Here is a 20450-nt window from a genome sequence, read left to right as displayed (position 1 = left end):
TGTAGCTGAACTCCTCATTTAGTTAAGTGAGACATCTGGTATGTTGAAGTATAACGAAGTTTCCTATTACAAATTTTTATATGTGGGTACAGTCATAAATTGGTTGTTTTAGCTAATTAGAATCTGATTCAATATACTTTTACTGAACAATATTTTATGTCTAACCTGAACTTGATACATGTGAACACTTTTATTGTATTACTTACTAGTATTACAATAAGTACTAGTATTTATTGTATTACTTATCAGGATTCTTTGTAAAGGTTAAAAATACCTACCTTAAATAATCCAAATATCCTATATAGCATATTCTGAGCTTAGAAAGTAATATAACATTCATTGTCCTTTTAGATGTTCCTCTTACATATCAAGTGGAAGGAAGCCGGCAAGCTCTGAAGGTTTATTTCTACATTGATAGTTACCATTTTGAACAACTGCCCCAAAGGTTGAAAAATGGAGGAGGGTTTAAAATTCATCCTGTTCTTTTTGCACAAGGTAAACTTTTCCTTTGTATGCTTCACAGACTAAATTATTTGCTGTTTATCAATTTTTCAAATTAATTTTAACATCAAGATTTTTTTCATTAATTTGAAAATTCTTATAGTATTTAGGTAATATATTTGCTTCAGGGCATACTTACTGTGGGAAGGAATCATTTGTGATTTAAATATTTATCAAATAGGATTATAGCATTACTTACAAGGGAGAAATAAGACAAGTTGTTCAAACAAATAATGGTAAATCTAATAAGGTTAAATAAACTTGCTTAGATAAGTGGAACTATGGTAAAGTCATTAAAATTGTATGTTTAGAATATATTATGAGAGAAGATGTTTGATAATATAATGCATGCAGGTTATTTTTATATACATATTTTAATCTCAAATCTTTGATTTATATATGTGTAAAGACACATGTATGCTAAATGTTTTTCTCATCTTTGGGTAATTTAATTGATACTTTTTTGAAAGTCATTATGTCAATTCTTTTGTCAAGAGATAAGTATTCCTGACTTTAAAAAATAAATAAATAATGAGTGTCAACTGTGGTAGAAGGCGTCAAGAGTAGCATGAGTGAGATTCTTGCCACAGACTAGGTCTCTGGGGAAGATCCTGAATCTTTCTTTTGTGATGCCCAAAAAGAATTAGAAATTCAAATTATTATGTAGTTTCTTTTAATTTAGGATCCCCACCACACTCTAAAATATGCATGTTGTTGTCATAAGATTATATCAACCTCTCTGATGGATATCATAGGGAATTTTACGTATTTTAAATTTTTAAGTGCTGCATGGGTTTTGCTGTGGAAATTTAATGTTCTTATAAAAAATGAGAAGAGGAGAAAAATAGAATCAATTATATGATTAAAGAATGGACATGTGTGTGAAATCTAAATTCACTACCAAGTGAAAGTTTTGTTTTGTGCTACATACATATTATTTTAGAACTTCAAATACTAAATGATTGATTACCCTTCCTTCAGTTGTTATAGTTTGAAACTGCAACTGACTTAGACAGATCCTTGAAAAGAATACATTTATGTAGAATACATTTTCAGTGAAGTTGTTAGGAGGTATTTTCATTTCTTTTCAGAGGACCATGATTTATTGGTAGTCTCTGTGCAGGTAATACAGATTCTGGAATGAAAAGGAATACAAAAGAAGAAGAAACAAGGGGCAAAAAGACCCTTGGAGATATATTAGAATAATTTAACCTTAAATATGTCAAAAAAAGGATAGATAATTTAAGAAGACAGTGTTCTGAAATGTTAACTTTTTAAAGGTTCAATTAGGGCTTACAGTTGTTAACAATTCTTCGTGTATTTTTCTCTTTTTAAAAATTTTGTCTTTGAAATAATTACTGATATGACAGATGGCACTAAGCATATTTTTTTCAAAAATCTTGCATTTGTGACATATCCACCTTAAATAACTGAATAATCATACCCAATAGCAAATATACAAAGGAAAATGATTATTTTGCAAGCGGCCACTGTTTTACAATTTTGGCAAGAGCCAATTTAGAAATAATCTCTAAATATATAGTATTCGATGAATTTAATACCACTTTTAAAATGTAATTTAAGTAAAAACTATAATAAACATTAGGTTTTCATATTCTCAAAGCAGCAAAATTTGAAAAACGGTTTGAATAAGCAATACAGGAAACAATTCATGTAGTTGAGGTCACGGATAGGTAAAGATGGCTGGAAAACAGTTTGTGTCATTAAAAATCTGCCAGTGGTAAGGCAGGCGTGGTGGCACATGCTTGTAATCATAGCTACTAGGGAGGATGAGGCAGGAACATCACAAGTTTAAGGCCATCTTGTGCAGCTGAGACCCTGCCTCATAATAAAATAAAAAGGCTGGAGATGTAGCTCAATGATGGAGCAATTCTCTAGGATGCACAAGGCCCTGGGTTCCATCCTCAGCATCTCAAAAAAAAAAAAAAAAAAAAAAAGAAAAGAAAAGAAATATCTGCCATTGATAAAGTTGTTTATTTAAAAGGAATGCAAAATTTCTTTCTCCATCATAAATCTCACCTAAGGAATCTTGAGTAGCTCTCAGCATTTGCATAAGGGAGCAGCATAAGAAATCCAGACCTAATTTGAATAGGTCAAGTCTGGTAATTGAAAGTAGTGATAAATGGAAGAGATTTTAAATGGAGCCTATTCCTGGATTGAAAGTTTATTTGAAGGGGTTCAGTTGTGTTTTTGTTGTTGTTCCAGTTAGTTATACATGACAGCAGATTGCACTTTGACTCGTTGTACACAAATGGAGCTCAGCTTTTCATTTCTCTGGTTATTCACGATGCAGAGTCACAGCATTCATACAATCATACATGTACATAGAATAATAATGTCTGACTCATTTCCACCATCTTTCCCACCTAGGTGTTTAGTTTTGTAGGTGTATATACACATGATTCTTCCCTAATGAAAAAAAGTCAGATGAACATGAAAATTTCCTGGGAAATTTATTAAAGCTTCCCTGAAGTTGTCTCTTCCCACCCACATTCGGCGTAGGCAGTGGAAGCGAAGGTTCCTCTTTGGTGGAGTAGGGTGGCTGCAAAATAAAGCTAAGAATGAGAAAACAGAGAAGAAACCACAGGACACAGGAAGTAATTTTAGAAAGCAAGGCCAGGACAGGTCTTTGACCTTAGGGGTCGAGCTTCCACACTGGAAAGAGAGTAAGAGCCAGGGTTTGCTTTATTTATATAGGGGAAACATCACAGGTTTTCTGTAGAATGTTCTTCACCAATTAAGGTAGGAGGTGGGCTGTCCAGGTTCCAATGGGTTACACTCAACAAAAGTGGTCTTCCTAGCCTAGTGAAGACAGACGTGCATTGCATAATCCGTTGAGTGGGATTAAACAAACAAAATAGTTTGCAATGCCAAACCTAAATCTTCCTGGCTCAAGACCAAGTGAAGATGTTCAAATAACCTCAAATAATTTACAGAGAGAATTCCACAGTCTGTGATACCACAAACTTGGTGCAGAAACAGCAAATGTATCATCTTCCTCCATTTTTCTTGCCTCCATAGAGGATTGGAAGGAGATGGACATTGTAGTTCATGGTGGATCTTGAGAGATGGAATTAACTGCAAGATCAGGAATTTCAGGGTTAGAGGTGAGCAGGATTGAAGGTGAATGTATATTGCTGAGGAAAACAGGAATCCAGACAGATGAAAGTGATACATGTTTTGAAGGAAAGGCACACAGAGACAAGCAGACTGGAGAATGAGCACAAAGCATACCCCAAATGCTAGAATATGAAGGTCATATTAAAGCAATCTCCCACCTAATATTCATACAGGCTTTCCTATAGGTTAGAGAATTAATGCTGTTGGCAACTGTGAGCCTTTAGTGAGATAAAGCACATCATTACAACTGAATGAATGAAATTAAACCTGTCTCTCTCCCCATGCACAAAACTCAACTCAAAGTGAATCAAGACCTAGGAATTAAACCAGAGACCTTGTGCCTAATGGAAGAAAAAGTAGGCATCAATCTCCATCATGTCGGATTAGGCCCCAACTTCCTTAATAAGACTCCTATAGTGCAAGAATTAAAACCAAGAATCAATAAGTGGGATGGATTCAAACTAAAAAGCTTCTTCTCAGCAAAAGAAACAATCAGTGAGGTGAACAGAGAGCCTACAGAATGGGAGCAAATCTTTACCACATACACATCAGATAGAGCACTAATCTCTAGGATATATAAAGCATTCAAAAACCTTTATACAAAAAAACAAAGAGCCCAATCAATAAATGGGCCAAGAAACTGAATAGATACCTCTCAGTAGAGGATATACAATCAATCAACAAACATATGAAAAAATGTTCAACATCTCTAGCAATTAGAGAAATGCAAATCAAAACTACTCTAAAATTTCACTCCAGTCAGAATAGTAGCTATCAAGAATACAAACAACAATAAATGTTGGTGAGGGTGTGGGGGAAAAGGCGCACTCATAAATTGCTGTTGGGACTGCAAATTGGTGCAGCCAATATGGAAAGCTATATGGCAATTCCTTAGAAAACTTGGAATGGAACCAACATTTGACCCAGCTATCCCACTCCTTGGTATATTCTCAAAGGACTTAAAAACACCGTACTACAGGGACACAACCATGTCAATGTTTATAGTAGCACAGTTCACAGTAGCTAAACTGTGGAACCAACCCAGATGCCCTGCAGTAGATGAATGGATAGGGAAACTTTGGTATATATACACAATGGAACATTACTCAGCATTAAAAGAGAATAAAATTATGGCATTTTCAGGTAAATGGATGGAGTTGGAGAATATAATACTAAGTGAAGTAAGCCAATCCCAAAAAACTAAGTGCTAAATGTCTTCTCTGATATAAAGATGTTGATTCATAATGGAGATGGGGGAGCATGGGAGGAATAGATGAACTTTAGATAGGGAAAGGGAAGGAAGAGAAAGGGAGGGGTCAAGGTAGGAATGAAGGTGGAATGAGTTCTACATCATTACCCTAAGTACATGTATGAAGACATGGATGGTGTGTATAACCAGTGACTTGAAAAAAAAAACGTGCTCTATATGTGTAATATGAAATGAATTGCATTCTGCCACATGTATAACAAATTAGAATAAATAAATAATTTAATAAAGAAAAAAAAGAAATAGGAACACAAGGAGGGGGCATATTTGGGTCCCTTCTTTCACCCACTTCCCACTGACTTATTTGCATTGTCAGTTTTTCTTGCCACTAGCTGCACCTTAATCATCTTGGAAAGGTTTTAGTAAATACCCATACTCAGCGCCACCCTAAATGAATTAAGACAGAATAGCTAGGAGGTGGAACTCAAATATCAGGATACTTGAGCAGCTTTTCAGGCAATTCTGGAGTTCACCAGGATGAGAAACCAAGGGTCTGTGTGGATTAGGAAAAACTGTGCAATTATGCGGTTAATCTTTGTTTAATTAGACTAATTCATTTCACAAATGTTCAACTTATCTAGATTCTGGGGAGCTGAGGCAAGGAGGGTTGGGGCACTGTAAAAGATTCTTATATTCTAGGTCCACGAGGATGCAGGCTGGCCCTAGGAGGAGTGACCTTGAATGGAACAATTTTCTTTAGCAAAGGCTAAGAGGCTCTGCAGAATGATCAGCTGATGGATGTCTTCTCCCCGACCACAGCAGCTGGGCACTAGCTGGGCCTGTTTTTCTGAATGGGGATCTGAGGCGGCAGTTCTTGGTCTGGCTCCATGCCTTGCACCTGTCAGATTCTTGTCTTTGTGTATGGTCCGGTAGAGGCTCCTTCAGGATTCAAATGGGCCTCCCTTTCTGGGATAGGGATAATTTAGGAGATAATTTAGGGATAATAAGGATAATTTACTAGGACAAGCCATAGCCCTTGTTGCTGCATCTGATCTTGGGACCTCAATAGATTCTTCCCTCTTCTCACAGGGCCACATCATCAAATTTTTCTGATGGAGACACCCAATCATTGGATCAGAGCCTGCTCTAATTGTAGATTAGCCTTACCTTTAGCCTGAACCTCGGCTGGTCTTGTTCGTTAACCTGTGGCATGACCAAGACCTTCATCCCTAAGGGACTTGATCTCCTGGTTGCTGTGCCCTTCTCAGGCCAAGGTAGTTGTCCATTTGCCATGATATTAGGTTAAAGAATTGCAGGAGAAGGTCCTCAGTAGATTATCTGGATTCTTCTTTCCCCATCGTATAACAATAGCCCTACCTCCCTGTGATGATCAGGGTCCTCTAGTCTTGCCACAGTGGGGATTGCCCTTCTTTTTTTTCTTTTTTTTTAATTTATTTTTCAGTTTTTGGCGGACACAACATCTTTATTTGTATGTGGTGCTGGGGATTGAACCCGGGCCGCATGCATGCCAGGCAAGTGCGCTACCGCTTGAGCCACATCCCCAGCCCAGGATTGCCCTTTTTGATTGCTGGTGTCCTGGCAGAAGAATTTCAAGTGGCCAGGTGGCAATGATAGCCTACATTCAAATGGGACCCCTGCTTTGTCTCCCTGGAGTATCTCCTTTGGGGATCAGGACCTTTAAACCAACAGAACCAAAGTTTCAGGGTTAGAAAACATAAGTGTCACTGGGATCACTATTGTATTAGCTTTCCTGGGCCACTCTAACAAACTACTTCAAACTGGGTGGCTGAAAGCAATGTCTATTCTATCCAAAATCTGAAATGCATTACGCCTAAAATCAAGGTGATGTCAGATCATGTTCCCTCCAGAGTTTCTAAGGAAGAAGACTTCTCTGCCTCTTCTAGCTTCTGATGGCTTTTCCAACAGTCCTTGGTTTGTGAAAGGATGATTACAGTCTCCGCCTCCATCTTCGCATGACCTCTCTGTGTACCTGTCTCTGTGTCTTTGTAGAATTTTTTTTCTCTTTTTATAAGAGCACCAGTTATTGGTTTGGGGCCTGCCCTAATCTATTATGCTCTCAGTTTAATTTAAGGACATCTTCAAAGACCATATTTCAAAATAAAGCCATATTTACAGGTACCAGAGGCTACAACATTTTCATATCTTTTTAGGGATGCAATTCAACCCCCCACAGATGTTTTTATCCTTGGTTTCTGGAATCAGAAATTCTACCTCTTGGAGACATGGTGTTATAAAGAGGTCTTTGATTTAAAATGCACAGTATCCTTAAAGTATGCTATGTCTTTCCTGCAAAATGCTGTTAAATATCTGGTTCTTGAGTCTCTGGATGGTGGTTTTCCTTAAACTAAATGGGGCATGGAGTCCTGGCTTTTCCTCTACCACCGTTATTGACTTCTTACCTTCTACGAGGGGAGGAAAAAAGCTGCCACCAGAAATTACTTCCCTGAACACTTACTTTTAAAAGTTGTCTTTCTTGTTCAGAGAATAATTAAAATTATCCAGGCTATTGAGTGCTTTCTCTTGTAAACAGAAGGGAGCATTTTGTTATAAACATTGTCATTTTGTAAGCTATCTTCATCCATTTTTTTCCCCCAAACCACTTCTAAAAGTGTATTAGAAAATTAAGCTTTAAGTTCTCCCTTTTGATTTTATGCAACATTTATAATTGAAGCAATAAATAGCCTTTTTTTTTAAAATGAGGTAACAGTTCTCAGGATTGAGATTTCTAAATGTTGAGTTTGCATTTTAATGTATAAATCTACTTCTCTGTTGGTCAGAATGCAATCAACAAAATTTGCTTTCCTCACAATAACTGTGACCAATTTGGAGGACTTTTGACCAGCAGTGACCATATCTGGGCAATTGAAACAGTGAAGGTGCAGTGTCTTACTATCACTGGAGAAGAGATGTCTCCTGAGAAAGGTCCACGATGTTCCTGGGGAGAAGGAGGAACTCAAATCAGGATCAATGAGGCTCTTGACACAAAAGAATTTCAGCACGTGCCAGTCCGAGGCATAGCCAGTTTTATTTGGGAAAGTAGGCACATATTCAAGGAAGAATATAGATCGTCTCAAGAGAGACACCTTTGTAGGTAAAGCAAGATATGCTTTTAAGCCATCATAAGTGAGAGACACAATTTTGAGGTTCCCTGGCTCTTCTTTTAAAGGAAACTTGATGAGAGGTGTGTATGGCAAAGTATGTAGGAATGACATTAGTTCAGTTATCTCAAGAAGGGTTCCGGTTGTCTTGTCAGTCTCGGGATCCTCAGGCTGATGCAGTCTCCATTATTTGATCCATAGATAGTGCTGGGTAGACTCCTAAATTAAAGGATCCTCAGGATATCATAACTTTCCTCACTTAATTGATTTGTTAGGAGGTTAATTAACAATGCACAGGTAGACTTACAGATCACCCAGGAATTTGGGAGTAACAGCTTAGGGGATGACAGGCCTGGAAAACTATCAAAACTTCTGAATCAAAATCTTATTTTCTTATCCTTCCTTTATGTCTCCTTTCTACCTATTTTTTATTCCTTCTGTTCTACTTTTTTCCCCTCAGTTGTAGGGATTGAACCTAGGGGCGCTTAACCAGTGAGCACATCCCCAACCCTTTTATTTTTTTTCTTTTGAGATAGGGTCTCTTTAAATTGCTTAGGGCTGGTTATGAACTTGCTATCCTCCTGCCTTAGCCTCCCAAGCCTCTGGGATTATAGGTGTGTGCACTATGCCCAGCTGTACCTCATTAATCTAACCAATAAGGTGTCACTGAGCTATCACAAAAAAGCTTTTGTTGATTGAAACTATTTTCCATTTTTTAAATGGTTCTTTACAGTTATATATGACAGTAGAATTCATTTTTATATAATAATACAAGCAAGGAGTATATCTTATTGTACTTAGGATCCCATTAGTATGGATGCACAGGATGGTGGGATACACTATGGTGTATTCATATAAGTACATAGAAAGATTATTTCAAATTCATTCCACTGTCTTTCCTTTTCCTATCACCTCTTCCTTCCTTTCATTCCCCTTTGTCTAATGTACTGAACATCTCTTCTTTCTCTCCACCCCCCCCCCCCTATTGTGGCTTAGCTTCCACATATCAGCAAAAACATTTAATCTTTGGGTTTGGGGGACTGGCTTATTTCACTTGGCATAATAGTCTTCAGGATTTCTAAATGTTGAGTTTGCATTTTAATGTATAAATTCCACTTCATTTCTTACAAATGTCATAAAGACTTTCTTCTTTATAGCTGAGTAATACTCCATTTTTACATAAACCACAATTTCTTCATCCATTCATCTGTTGAATGGCACCTAGGTTGGTTCCATAGCTTAGCTATTGTGAATTGAACTGCTATAAACGTTGATGTGGCAAGTGTCATTGTAGTATGCTGATTTTAAGTCCTTTGGATGTAAACTAAGGAGTGGGATAGTCTGGTCAAATCGTGGTTCCATTCCTAATTTTTCAAGGAATCTCCATACTGCTTTCCAGAGTGGTTGCACCAATTTGTAGTCCCACCAGCCAGTATGAGTGAACCTTTTCCCCCAACATTTATTGTTACTTCTATTCTTGATAATTGACATTCTGACTAGAGTGAGATGAAATCTCAATGTGGCTTTAATTTACATTTCTCTAATTGCTGGAGATGTTGAACATTTTTAATATATTTGATGACCATTTGGATTTCTTCAGAGACTCTGTTTTTCTTGATTAATTCTTTTGTTTGTTTGTTTTGGTTTTTGGTGGAAAGAAGGAAAAAAAATAAACATTGAGCTGGTTTTTGAGTGAGTGGAAGCTTAGATCACTTTCTATTCGAGAACAATTTCACTTCTAATATTCTCTTAACATTTATTAGATTTTTCTTTTTTGCTAACACCTAAGTTTAATAGAATGTGTTCCCTCCTCTAATTGAAAAGTGATAGATGTAAACAAAACACTTGTTATATTTCTAATACTAATTTAACTTCATACTGCTAAATAAATATTTAGTCAATGAAATATGTCCGCATTACTTTTATGAAATATGTTATATGAATGAAAAGTAAGGAAACCAGAAAAGCATGCTAAGGAGACACCAACGTTTGAGATTGGTTACCATGACATTATTTTATATTTGACCTACAGTTATTGAGAATAGAAATTAATTTGGCAGAATGTCATTCTGTTGTCTGTCTTCAAAATACATAACAATAAATAAACATTCTATTTACACAAAATAAAAAACAAACAAAAAAAACATATTCACAAGAGAAAAACAAAAATTTTAAATACCACTAAGTAGAATTTAAAGGGAAAAGAAATACTTAATTAAAAAAAACAAGTTAGCAAAGAAAGGAAATCTGTGTTAACTAAATGACATTCTTGGCCATATAAATTTTAATTTTTAAATACAGAACTCATCTTTTCTTGTTCTTTCCCCACAACCCTATTATGTACCATAAAATTCTTGCTAAACCTCTTGGCAAAATTGGTAAGATGTTTTTTCTACTTTTTTATAAATTTCGCAAAATTGTGAATTTTAATTGCCTTGTTAATTTGACAGTATTGTCAAAAGATGTGATGAAAACAGGAATTTATGGGAATGCAAAAGCATTCATTAAAATTATATTCAATTATGTTCATATAATTGCTCTTATACTGTTATAAGCTTTTGGAGCAGGACTGGCCATCCTGGCCAAAGTCGAACCATCAAGACCTTTGTGAAAATTAGCTCAGATGGATACACAGTTCAACTACTGCTCTTCCCCAGTGTTCTTCTTCCAGTTTCTCTGGTCTTAAGTCACAAATTCAAGTGTCCTTGCATGCACCTTTGGTTCCCAAAACATTCTGTTTAGCTAAGCACACTCATGCATAATCTGTATCGAATGGAAATTGAATTAAATAATGCCTGAGGAGTATTTGGCATGTTGCCCAGTACATAAAACACATCCAATAAATAAGAATAGCCACAGGCTTTCTTAATAATATTATTTAATCATGTTATTTCCAATTAACCATAAATAGTAGCTACTATTTAGTTTCCATAACTTGCCAAAGTTGAACAGCTACCGAGGAACAGAAATTGGGATTTTACTTTGATGCCAGAGGTCTCATCATTAGCTTCCCAAATAGTAAGAGTAACTCACATTGAAGTATGACTATTGATAGACCGAATCCTCCTGAGATAACAGCTTGTCACCTGTGTTTTTTGAGTGAGAGGAAACTTAGCTCACTTTCTGTATGTATTTGAGGCTGTTCCATCCGGGACACTTCCTTTTACTTCCTGTCAGTTTTCAGGACCTGGAAGTTGGTTAAGCTAGTGGCAGCTATTCTAATTACTGCCTAAGTCTAAGGAATAAGTAAACACAGGGCTCTTCCCATAACAAGCCTATACATTTGATTTCCTATACTGAAATAATATGCTTCCTCTTTAACCTTCCACAGATGCTTTAATCAGTTATAAACCAATTATACCATCTTAAAATTTCAAACTTAGTAATACTCTTGAATAACTTCCTTGTTTGTTCAATGCTCTGGAACTAGTTTAGAAAATATAGCACAGCTAAAATTAGCAGTATCTTTCCTGTTTTTTCGGGGAAAATAAAACAGTGATAACAATTTCTGTCGGTTTGTAGAAACCTCGGTATTTAGGTAAGGAGCTATTGCATTTAGTAGTTTGGAAAATTTAATTTTTTAATCAATTTTGAAATAGTCTGTTGAAAATTGAGGCTCAAAAAAAAAAAAAAAAAAAAAAAAAGCAGTGTAGTTCAAGGAAGAACAGTTTTCATTGCCAAGTCGAACCCATTATTGTTCCTGATGCTGGCAAACTTTCCATAGGAAATTTTGCGTTTCCGAGTCCTATCATGTGATGCATGTTCTCTACGGAAATTTTAAATACCACTAAGTAGAATTTAAAGGGAAAAGAAATACTTAATTTAAAAAAATGTTAGCAAAGAAAGAAAATCTGTGTTAACCAAACGACATTTAACATGTGGGGAGTTTTGTGAAAATGGAAGGCAGATCCATAGAGGAAAGAGACCAAGGAGAAGGAGGAAAGGAGAGAAAGGGGGAATACTGGGGAATGATACTTGCCAAATTATATTTTGTGCAGATATGAATATGGCAATTAGGATATGTCGGCAATAAATCCCACAATTTTACAGGACTATAATGCAACAGTAAAAATATGGAAAAAAAATCAATGGAGTGTTACTTGTGTGTTTAACTAGATTAAGTGTTTGAGTAGAAGTAGTCTCCTAAGGTTCCACTTTATCTATACTTTTTATTTATTTCACTAACATTGATTGATTTAATTGATGCTGTAAGAATGTAAATATACATGGATAATAATGATTTCCTCTTTTAAAATTCTGGTGTATGTTCATATACAGTCCTGCCTCTTCATCTGTTCTGAATGTGTATGCATAATATATGTGCATATGTGTGTATATATTCATAAGTTATATATTTGAAGCTTGAGTTTAGTTTCACAAAGATTATGATAGGGGAGGAAAATAATTTCCTCTCTGTTCTTCATAGTTCTTAGTTGGGATGAACACCTATGACAAAAAAACATATTCACAAGAGAAAAACAGAAGTTTAATAACGTGGTCTTGCATATGTAGGAGACACCCAAGGAGAAGTGAGTGAATTTCCAGGAGGTGGCTTTGAATTTAGGCAGGTTTGCATTCCGTGGTCCCCCTTAGCTGTACTCTGAAGTCCCATGGTTTCAGCTACCCCACTGTCTACCATGGTCTGAAATTTTTAATTTGGAAAATTTGGGCAATGAGCAATCTGTGTTTTAGAATGCCATCCTGGGCAGTGTGGTGTGTTGTATACCACTCAGGACATGAGCCGCCCTCTTGTCCAGTGTCCAGGCTTCTTTCCCCCACCTGCCCATTAGTTGGTGGTCCCAGTTATCATATCATTGACTGTTGCAGTACCACAGTGCTTAGTCCAAGAATATGTCAAGAAGCCCTAAAGTGCCTCCTTTATTTGAAAAGGTGGAAGGTGGAAACTCTTAATTAGTATCTTCGGGGAGAGGAGATCCTCTACCCATGAAATAGTGAAGAAGGAAAAGGAAATTAAGTTAGTTTTACTGTCACAACACAAACTGCAAAAGTTATGAGAGTTCTTAGTTAAGATGGAAAAGGCATTACATTTGTGTGATAATATAGAGGAAGAATCACAAGATATACAGGATCCTGGCTGTCTGTGGTTTCAGCAGTCCACAGGGTGGCTGTTGTCTTGGAAGGTACACCCTGTGGATGAGAGAGCCCACTGTAGTATTTTCCATTGAAACAAAGAAAGAAGGGTGGGGAAGGATTCAGTCACTGGGAGGTAACTAGAAAGAGCAAGTGATCCAAGTCCCTTGATTCAGTCACCTCTCTTCCTGGTGGGGAGGAGATCCTTACAAATGCAGATTTCCTTTACAGATGCAAATTTCCCTTACAAAAGATAACTTCTTTTGTTTTCAGAGTTTCTCCAGTGTTTGCAGTTTCTCAAAATAACCAGCTCAAAATAATCCTTATGCCAAAGAGGCATATTTTGGGGTGGCATATTCTAGTCTTCTACAATGCATACAAAATGTTTTAAAAATAGATGACAGTTCAAACTAGAAATTTCCTTTGCCTACTTAACAGAAAAATCACCAAATGTTTGGTGTTTATTTTGAGAGCAGAAAAACAGTTTTGATTCTCTTTCAAGCTTTGCATGTATGTATTCAGTGTCTTGCATGTATGTTCCTATTTGGCGCTATCTCGCACATTTACTCTTAGTAAAATTTGACTAAATGTGGACAAATTGAGTTATGAATTTGCATATAAAGTACACATAACTTGTCTACACAGCACTGGAGAGCCTGGAAGGATATTATTATAGAGACAATGTTTCTGTGGAAGAATTTCAAGCCCAGATAAATGCAGCCTCCTTGGAAAAGGTCAAGCAGTACAACCAGAAACTCAGGTATGTAACTGCCCAGGTTGGCGTCATTTTTGTTTTTCACTGTCTCTGTTTTGAACACATCAATAAGGTTTGGGACATTTCCATTATATTAGATTACTTATTATTTTTACTTTGATATGAAGTCCTCTTATAATGTTTATGATTTCATCTATTCTAATGGCTAATCTTATTCCTAATAAAAATGATAAAGGAAAGCGTTCTTAAAATTTTCATATTAATGTTTCAACTTTGAAAAAGATAAAGAGAAGAGAATAAACACATCCTAGGCCATTTCCAAGGGAGAGGTGATGTTGACAAGTTATCATGGTGTCCCCAAGGAGACTTAGTGGATTAAGGGTAACATAGGTTCCTTCATGTACATGGAGCAGCTGGTGCCTTCTCACGGGGAGAATATCTTCCACATGGAAGATATGACAGGGCACAGGGTATTGGAAAACTATCTTCTTACAAATAGATATGTTAATGCTTACATGTTAAACTTTTCCCTAAAATATTGTTATGGTATAATGATAAATGACTGCAAAAATTAACCACCAACAGTGGAGGGAAGTTTATTGTAATTCAATAGCTTTAATTTTCAACAATATTGGCATATGTATCTTTTTTAAATTGCTTGAAAAATTTAAGCTTTTTATTGTTTGTTTACTTTTGTGCCACTAGGGATCAAACCCAGGACCATATGCATACTCAACAAGTACTCTACCACTGAGGTACATCCCCAGCCCTAGGCTTTTTATTTATAAAGGGAAAAAAATGCTCTACTCAAAAATACTATTGTGGCATTTTTTGTTTTTTGTCTATGATGGGGCCCCACCGTGAAGATAGTTCCTAAAACGTCCAGCTGGAGGTGGTATAGGTTCAGGTGGTTAAGACAATGGGTTGGCTTTTTCCTCTAGGAATGCTTTGCCTACTTACCTGGTCTCACAAACCTGGCCCTTCTCCTCCGCTCTCTGGTTCATCGATAAAATATCATTTTCTGAAGTTCTCAGTCTCAAATCCCTACGATCATTTTTACCTCCTCTTAAAATGTAGTTCAAGATCCTGATGAGTCTGAAATGTCTCTTCGACTGCCCCTGCATGATCACCTTGTCTAGATCACTATTTCTTAGAGGTATACAATGTACTGACTCTTTTCACAGCAAGAAGCGAATCTGAAGTTTCAGTGTCCCACTCTGGGAGAAAGTCGACTCTCCTTTATAAACTATCTTTCTTTTATTTTGAAGCTCCAGTGCAGCCTGGGCACTAGAATGTTTCAGAAGCTCCCCCAAATGGTGCCTAATCTAGAGTTCTGAAAGGATGTTTCCAAGACCAGCTGCAGACTTGCTAGAACCTCTGGGATGGGTCCAGCAGCCTGGGTTATAACAAAGCCTTCCCTGCGATTCTTTTGTACACTCCAATTTCAGAACCACTATCCCAGGCCTAAGTGAATATCACATCATTTTTCTACCCTGTCTCTTTACTTTATGATTACTATAGAATCCAGTACTTCTCCTCCTCAATAATAGAATTATATGTACAGAATTCTCATCCTCTCTATCTAGTGAAAGCTCTTTGAGATGAGGAATGAATTGATCTCCCGTGTCCCCCATTGTATTTATCAAAGGGTTTTGCATAAGATGCTCTCCACAAATGTGCTTCATTGCATTAAAGTATTTAAGCATAACTAGCAGAAAAGAGTGGAGGTGTGGCTTACCATTCTCAGCCCTGTGGGGTCTTATAGAAATATTATATATGCTCACCTAAACTGGATTCCTGATGTTTAGTAGAAAATAGCACATGTATTAGTTACATGCGATCATATTCTCCTAAGAAAACATTTTAGTATATCTTTCCTCGAGAAAGCATTTTGAGAAGTATGAACTCAGTACAAATTAGATGCCCTTGTCAGTAATTGCCTGCTCTGCATCCTGCTTGCTGCATGTTAGATTTATTTTGCAGAGAAAGGTAATTATCTTCCTCCTTCCAATAGTACCTTCTCTTCCTGCTTGTTTCTTGAATAAGGTGCTAATTTCTTCCTTAATTTTTCCTGTTACTCTATAAGCACAAATAGTCCTAAATTGCTCATGAGCAATTTGTTCTTGATTTACTGTGCCTCAAGCCAACATTAACCATTTTAAGGGGTACTTACTGGGCGCTTTGAAAAGTAGTCCTGAGGTTTCTGTTTCCTCATAACCCTAGTGCCTTTTTTACATTTACACTGGAAATCATTTCATACTGGACATTAATTTATTTGCAAATTGGATGCCAGGAAAAGCCTCTTTCTCCTTAATCTTACATCAGACTAGTGCTTGATTAGAAGGCATTTTTTAGATTTTTATGAATTTCAGAAACCAAACTCAAATAGGCCTAACGAAATTAATGTATGGGCTAACATATCAGAGACGTCCAGGGCCTGTGGCTGCTACAGGGACAGTATGATCTGGCATTATGAGTTCCTCACGAGACTGTTTAGCTTTCTATCTGCTAGTATTCCTTTACTCTGTGTGGACTTCATCTTTGGGCCTCCTTTTACTCTCTCTCTTGGGTAAAGATGGTTACTCCAAACTAGTATAACATTCGCAGAAGAAGAGAAAATGTTCCCAAGCCCACCAGCTCTAGCCAAGGACCAGGGTAGGCATGCATTAGCTCAGAATAGGTCACAGGCCCATTTCTGAATGGGTTCAACCCCACAGAGGAGCAGCAAACTGTCACTAAGAGTGAGGAAAGGGGAGAAGGATGAGCAGAAACAATGGACTCCACTCTAGTTATAGAGATTTCCCTAGAATGGCCAAGAGTAGATGGAAGAAAATGATAGCCATAATACAAAATACCAAATTTTGAGAATGTATCAAGTGTCGGTAACAATGCTAGGCAAGTTATGTGGATTGTTTTAAAATCTAATGAGATCTGTATATCATTTCCATTGTATAAAGGGAACTTAGGTTACCCAGATAAATATATGATGAAACCAGGATTTAAGGCACAGACTTTTTTTTCTCTTTTGTGTGTGTGTGTGTGTGTGTGTGTGTGTGTGTGTTAATATTAAATGAGGCCATCTCAATGAATTGAGTGAACATTTTACACTGAAAGTGAATTCTCTGTTACTCAATTTTGGTGTCAGAGATTACCATTGGCCCATAGTCCTTCTTTGCCCTTGGTAATTCATTTGTCCAGTTTACTTGAGGTTTCCATTCTTGTGGAAATGGGAAAGGCAGAAAATGAACAAAAAAAATACATCTATAAACAAAGTTTTTCAGACAGTGAAAATACATTGAAGAAAATAGAAAGCAAGTTGATGCATTAGGAGTTTGATAGTCCATAGCGGGTAGTGAGTAATGACTTAAACATTAGCCTGACTTACAAGGAGGCAGCCTTGTCAAAATATGGGGGAAGATCTTGACAAAAACAGTGAATGGATATCATACAAACAGGCTGTCCTGTTGGCAGAGACAAAGAAAGTCAGTGTGATTCTAGTACACACTGAGAGAGACATGCAGAGCCAGATTCTATAAGGTGGTAGGTAGGCCATTGCAGGATATTTGGAGATTATTGTAAGAACAACAGAAAAGCTGTTGGAAAAAAATTATTGAGTTAATGCTATTTACTTCTACTACATGCATCAGTTACAAATAATCTTAAAAATGGCTGAAGTTTTCACAAGGAGGTAGTAAAGCAAGCCACAGCCAGCTGACTGGTCTAACCAGTATCCTCCCATCTCCTGAGGAAATCCACTGAGACATGATCTGGGAACCTTTGTTACATGCATGATGGCCCTGTTTCTGGGTGCCTACCTGGCTGTTTCCCCTATGAGCAAGACTGTGCTGCAGAAATGTCTCACAGGTATTCTAAAACATAATCTCCTTCCTGGCCTAAGTCAGATAATATTTTTTTTATTTAATTTATTATTATTATTATTACTATTATTGTTATTATTAGGTACTGAAATTGAACCCAGGCCCTCACACATGCAAGGGAAATGCCCTACCCACTGAGCTCCACCTCCAGCCCTTTTTATTTTCCTTTGTGACAGGGTATTTATATTGTCCAGGTTGGCCTTAGACTTTTGCAATTCTCCTGCCTCAATCTCCTAAGTAGGTAATGTTCTTGATTGATTTTTCACCTGTTTAAGAGAAGCAGCATGCATAATTTTTAGCTCTGATATTCAGACAAATTTACAATTATCCCCTCCCTTCACTATCCTCACCCATCTCTATTTTCTTTTCTACCTATGACTTTCCTTTTTATTCCCTGTGGCCATCAGGCATAGTTTCAATCAGCCTCATTTTCCTCTGCCTACTTAAAGGTGATTTATTATTACCAAACCCTTTCATTTTAATGCATCCTTTTTATTGGCAAAAAGCACTACTACGTGGTGACTAATGAGATAAAACTATAAATGTGAACAGTTCCTGTATCAAAATAGTCCTTGCAGTTTCAGAGGCCTAGATTATTATTTTTAAATGCAATATTTTCAGTATAAAATAAATGGGAAATAATGAAACTCAGAAGGATACACATTATATATTGGCTGCTGTGATATTTTATTTTTGTGAAATGTTAGCTTCATACTGATTTTTTTTTAGAGCCCACAATTCGCGGTATCTAAATGAAATTCATCATCTCTGTAGGAAGAAAACAAGACAATTATTCAAAATAAATGTTCTCTTGAGGTGTGCCTTTGTGGATAAAGAATGGCACATTAAAAAAAGAGATTTGAAAAGCTAAGCGCATTTTCTGTAGTAAATAGAAATACTACACACAGGTACCAACCTCAGAGCCATATATTCTGGACAATTTTCACAGCCGAGAAATGACTGCCAAAAACATGTGTTTTCACTATTCCCATGATAGCATCTCTTTGAGATCTATCACTTCTCTCTGTCTCTCAGGAAAAAAAAAATGTTAGTGAGTATGCACCCCTGACATGGGATGGATATGAGGGATGGCAGGGCCTCATTGCCGTTTCACATCTTCACCTATAGCTATCAAACAGCAGGAAGGCACAATGGGACTCCGGCTCTTATATCCTGTCCCAGATCCCAGGCTCACATTCTGATCTCCCTCAATGTCCTCAACACAAAAATACTGTTTCCCATTCCTTGATTGGACAGCAAACAGTTTATCCAGGTTTGAAATAGAAAATGTCATGTTCTATTGATAAGTATTTATGGAAAAATCATATTAAATCAATGAGAGTACAGGCTAAAATTAGTGAGCAAGTGAATGAGTATGTGAGAATATTAATTAGGTTATAAATAATGCCTTTGTTATTAAATTTTTTATTATAGCTGAAGCTCATAGAGTTATGTGATAAAATTTATTTTTTAATTAATCAGAAACTTTCTGGTTTCATATTTGTCTCTTCTGTATCAGTTCAATATTGTTTCTACTTTGTCTTTTACCAACTGGTTGTTGTTTTTGTTTTGTTTTGTTGTACCTTTTTTTTTTTTTTTTAGCTTAAGATAATCTGTATTTTGGTGAATTTACAACTAGCCAAATGCGTACAATTTATTTCTGTTTTCTGAATGTGAACATAGGATTTTTTTTAAAAGAGACAGAGAATTTTTTTTAATTTTTATTTTTTAGTGGGCACAACATCTTTATTTTATTTTTATGTGGTCCTGAGAATTGAACCCAGCTCCCCGTGCATGCCAGGTGAGCTCACTACCGCTTGAGCCACATCCCCAGCCGTGAACACAGAATTTTTAATGTTGTGATTTTTGCTTTACATGAGAAGTGATTATCCCATGGAAGGAAAAAAAAAAAAAAAAAGTAAGTCTAGAAACTAGAATCTGAATTATCTTAAAATGCTGAGCAGTTCTGGAGACTTCTTTCCTGTATACAAAGTATAGAAAGTATCTCCTGTTTATAAAAACATAAGTTATATTTGAGTGCCAAAATCTCACAAAGTAAAACTAAAGGAACTGGTGGATACTTAAATGTAGTTGATAAATACTGCTTGCTTACAAAGAATCAAGGACAGAGCCAAATATTGGTGTTGTAACAATAGATAAGATCACGGCCTGGCAGGAACATTTTTGTCTGTGGGTTATGATAAATATAAAATACATTTTTCACTAATACATTGTAAAAAGGCAAATTCTGTGGGGAAGCTGCGATGTGCTAGGCAGGTGTGCAGGAAGGGAGTCCCTCTTAATCGGGAATGGGATGAAGGTTTCAGGAATGAATGCTTTGAGCAATGACCTTTCCACTGAGATCTGAAAGAGGAATTGAGGGAAAGAAGGGGGGAATAGGAGGTAAACTTGAAATGGAGGGAGGTTATTTTCTAGCAGAGGGGATAGCATATGTGAAAATCCTAAAAGGGAAAGGAGAAATTGGAAGTTTGAGTTCAAGAGAAACAGGGCCATGAAACCAATCTGCAAGCAGAATCTGTATGCTCCTTTTTTTTGGTTTTTCCTCGATGTCTTTTAACTCAGCTTTCATCCAGAACATACTTCAGCTCCTTTGCTACTTGCTGAAAGAGTCTGATTATTTAGTAGCCATCTCAAATTTATCTTCCTGCAGGATGCCTTTAGTTACAGCTTCAGCTGGAATTAATGACCTTCTTCTTTAGAAGTGAACAGCCTCTTGGATTCCATCTTTGTATTATATTGTGGATTGTTTGCCTGCC

General features: G+C 36.6%; 1 protein-coding gene across 1 annotated transcript in view; it reads left to right on the top strand.

Annotated features, from left to right (window-relative positions):
• The window catches only part of Prex2 (phosphatidylinositol-3,4,5-trisphosphate dependent Rac exchange factor 2), a 272774-nt gene that overhangs the window by 203025 nt on the left and 49299 nt on the right, over positions 1–20450 (top strand). The window contains exons 34-35 of the mRNA XM_076836448.1: positions 352–495; positions 13726–13840. Coding sequence (XP_076692563.1) covers positions 352–495; positions 13726–13840 — 259 coding nt within the window. The remainder of the gene's footprint in view (positions 1–351; positions 496–13725; positions 13841–20450) is intronic.

This window comes from Callospermophilus lateralis, chromosome 16, assembly GCF_048772815.1.
Source record: "Callospermophilus lateralis isolate mCalLat2 chromosome 16, mCalLat2.hap1, whole genome shotgun sequence".
Classification (NCBI taxonomy): domain Eukaryota; kingdom Metazoa; phylum Chordata; class Mammalia; order Rodentia; family Sciuridae; genus Callospermophilus; species Callospermophilus lateralis.
This window is presented reverse-complemented; position numbering and strand designations above follow the sequence as displayed.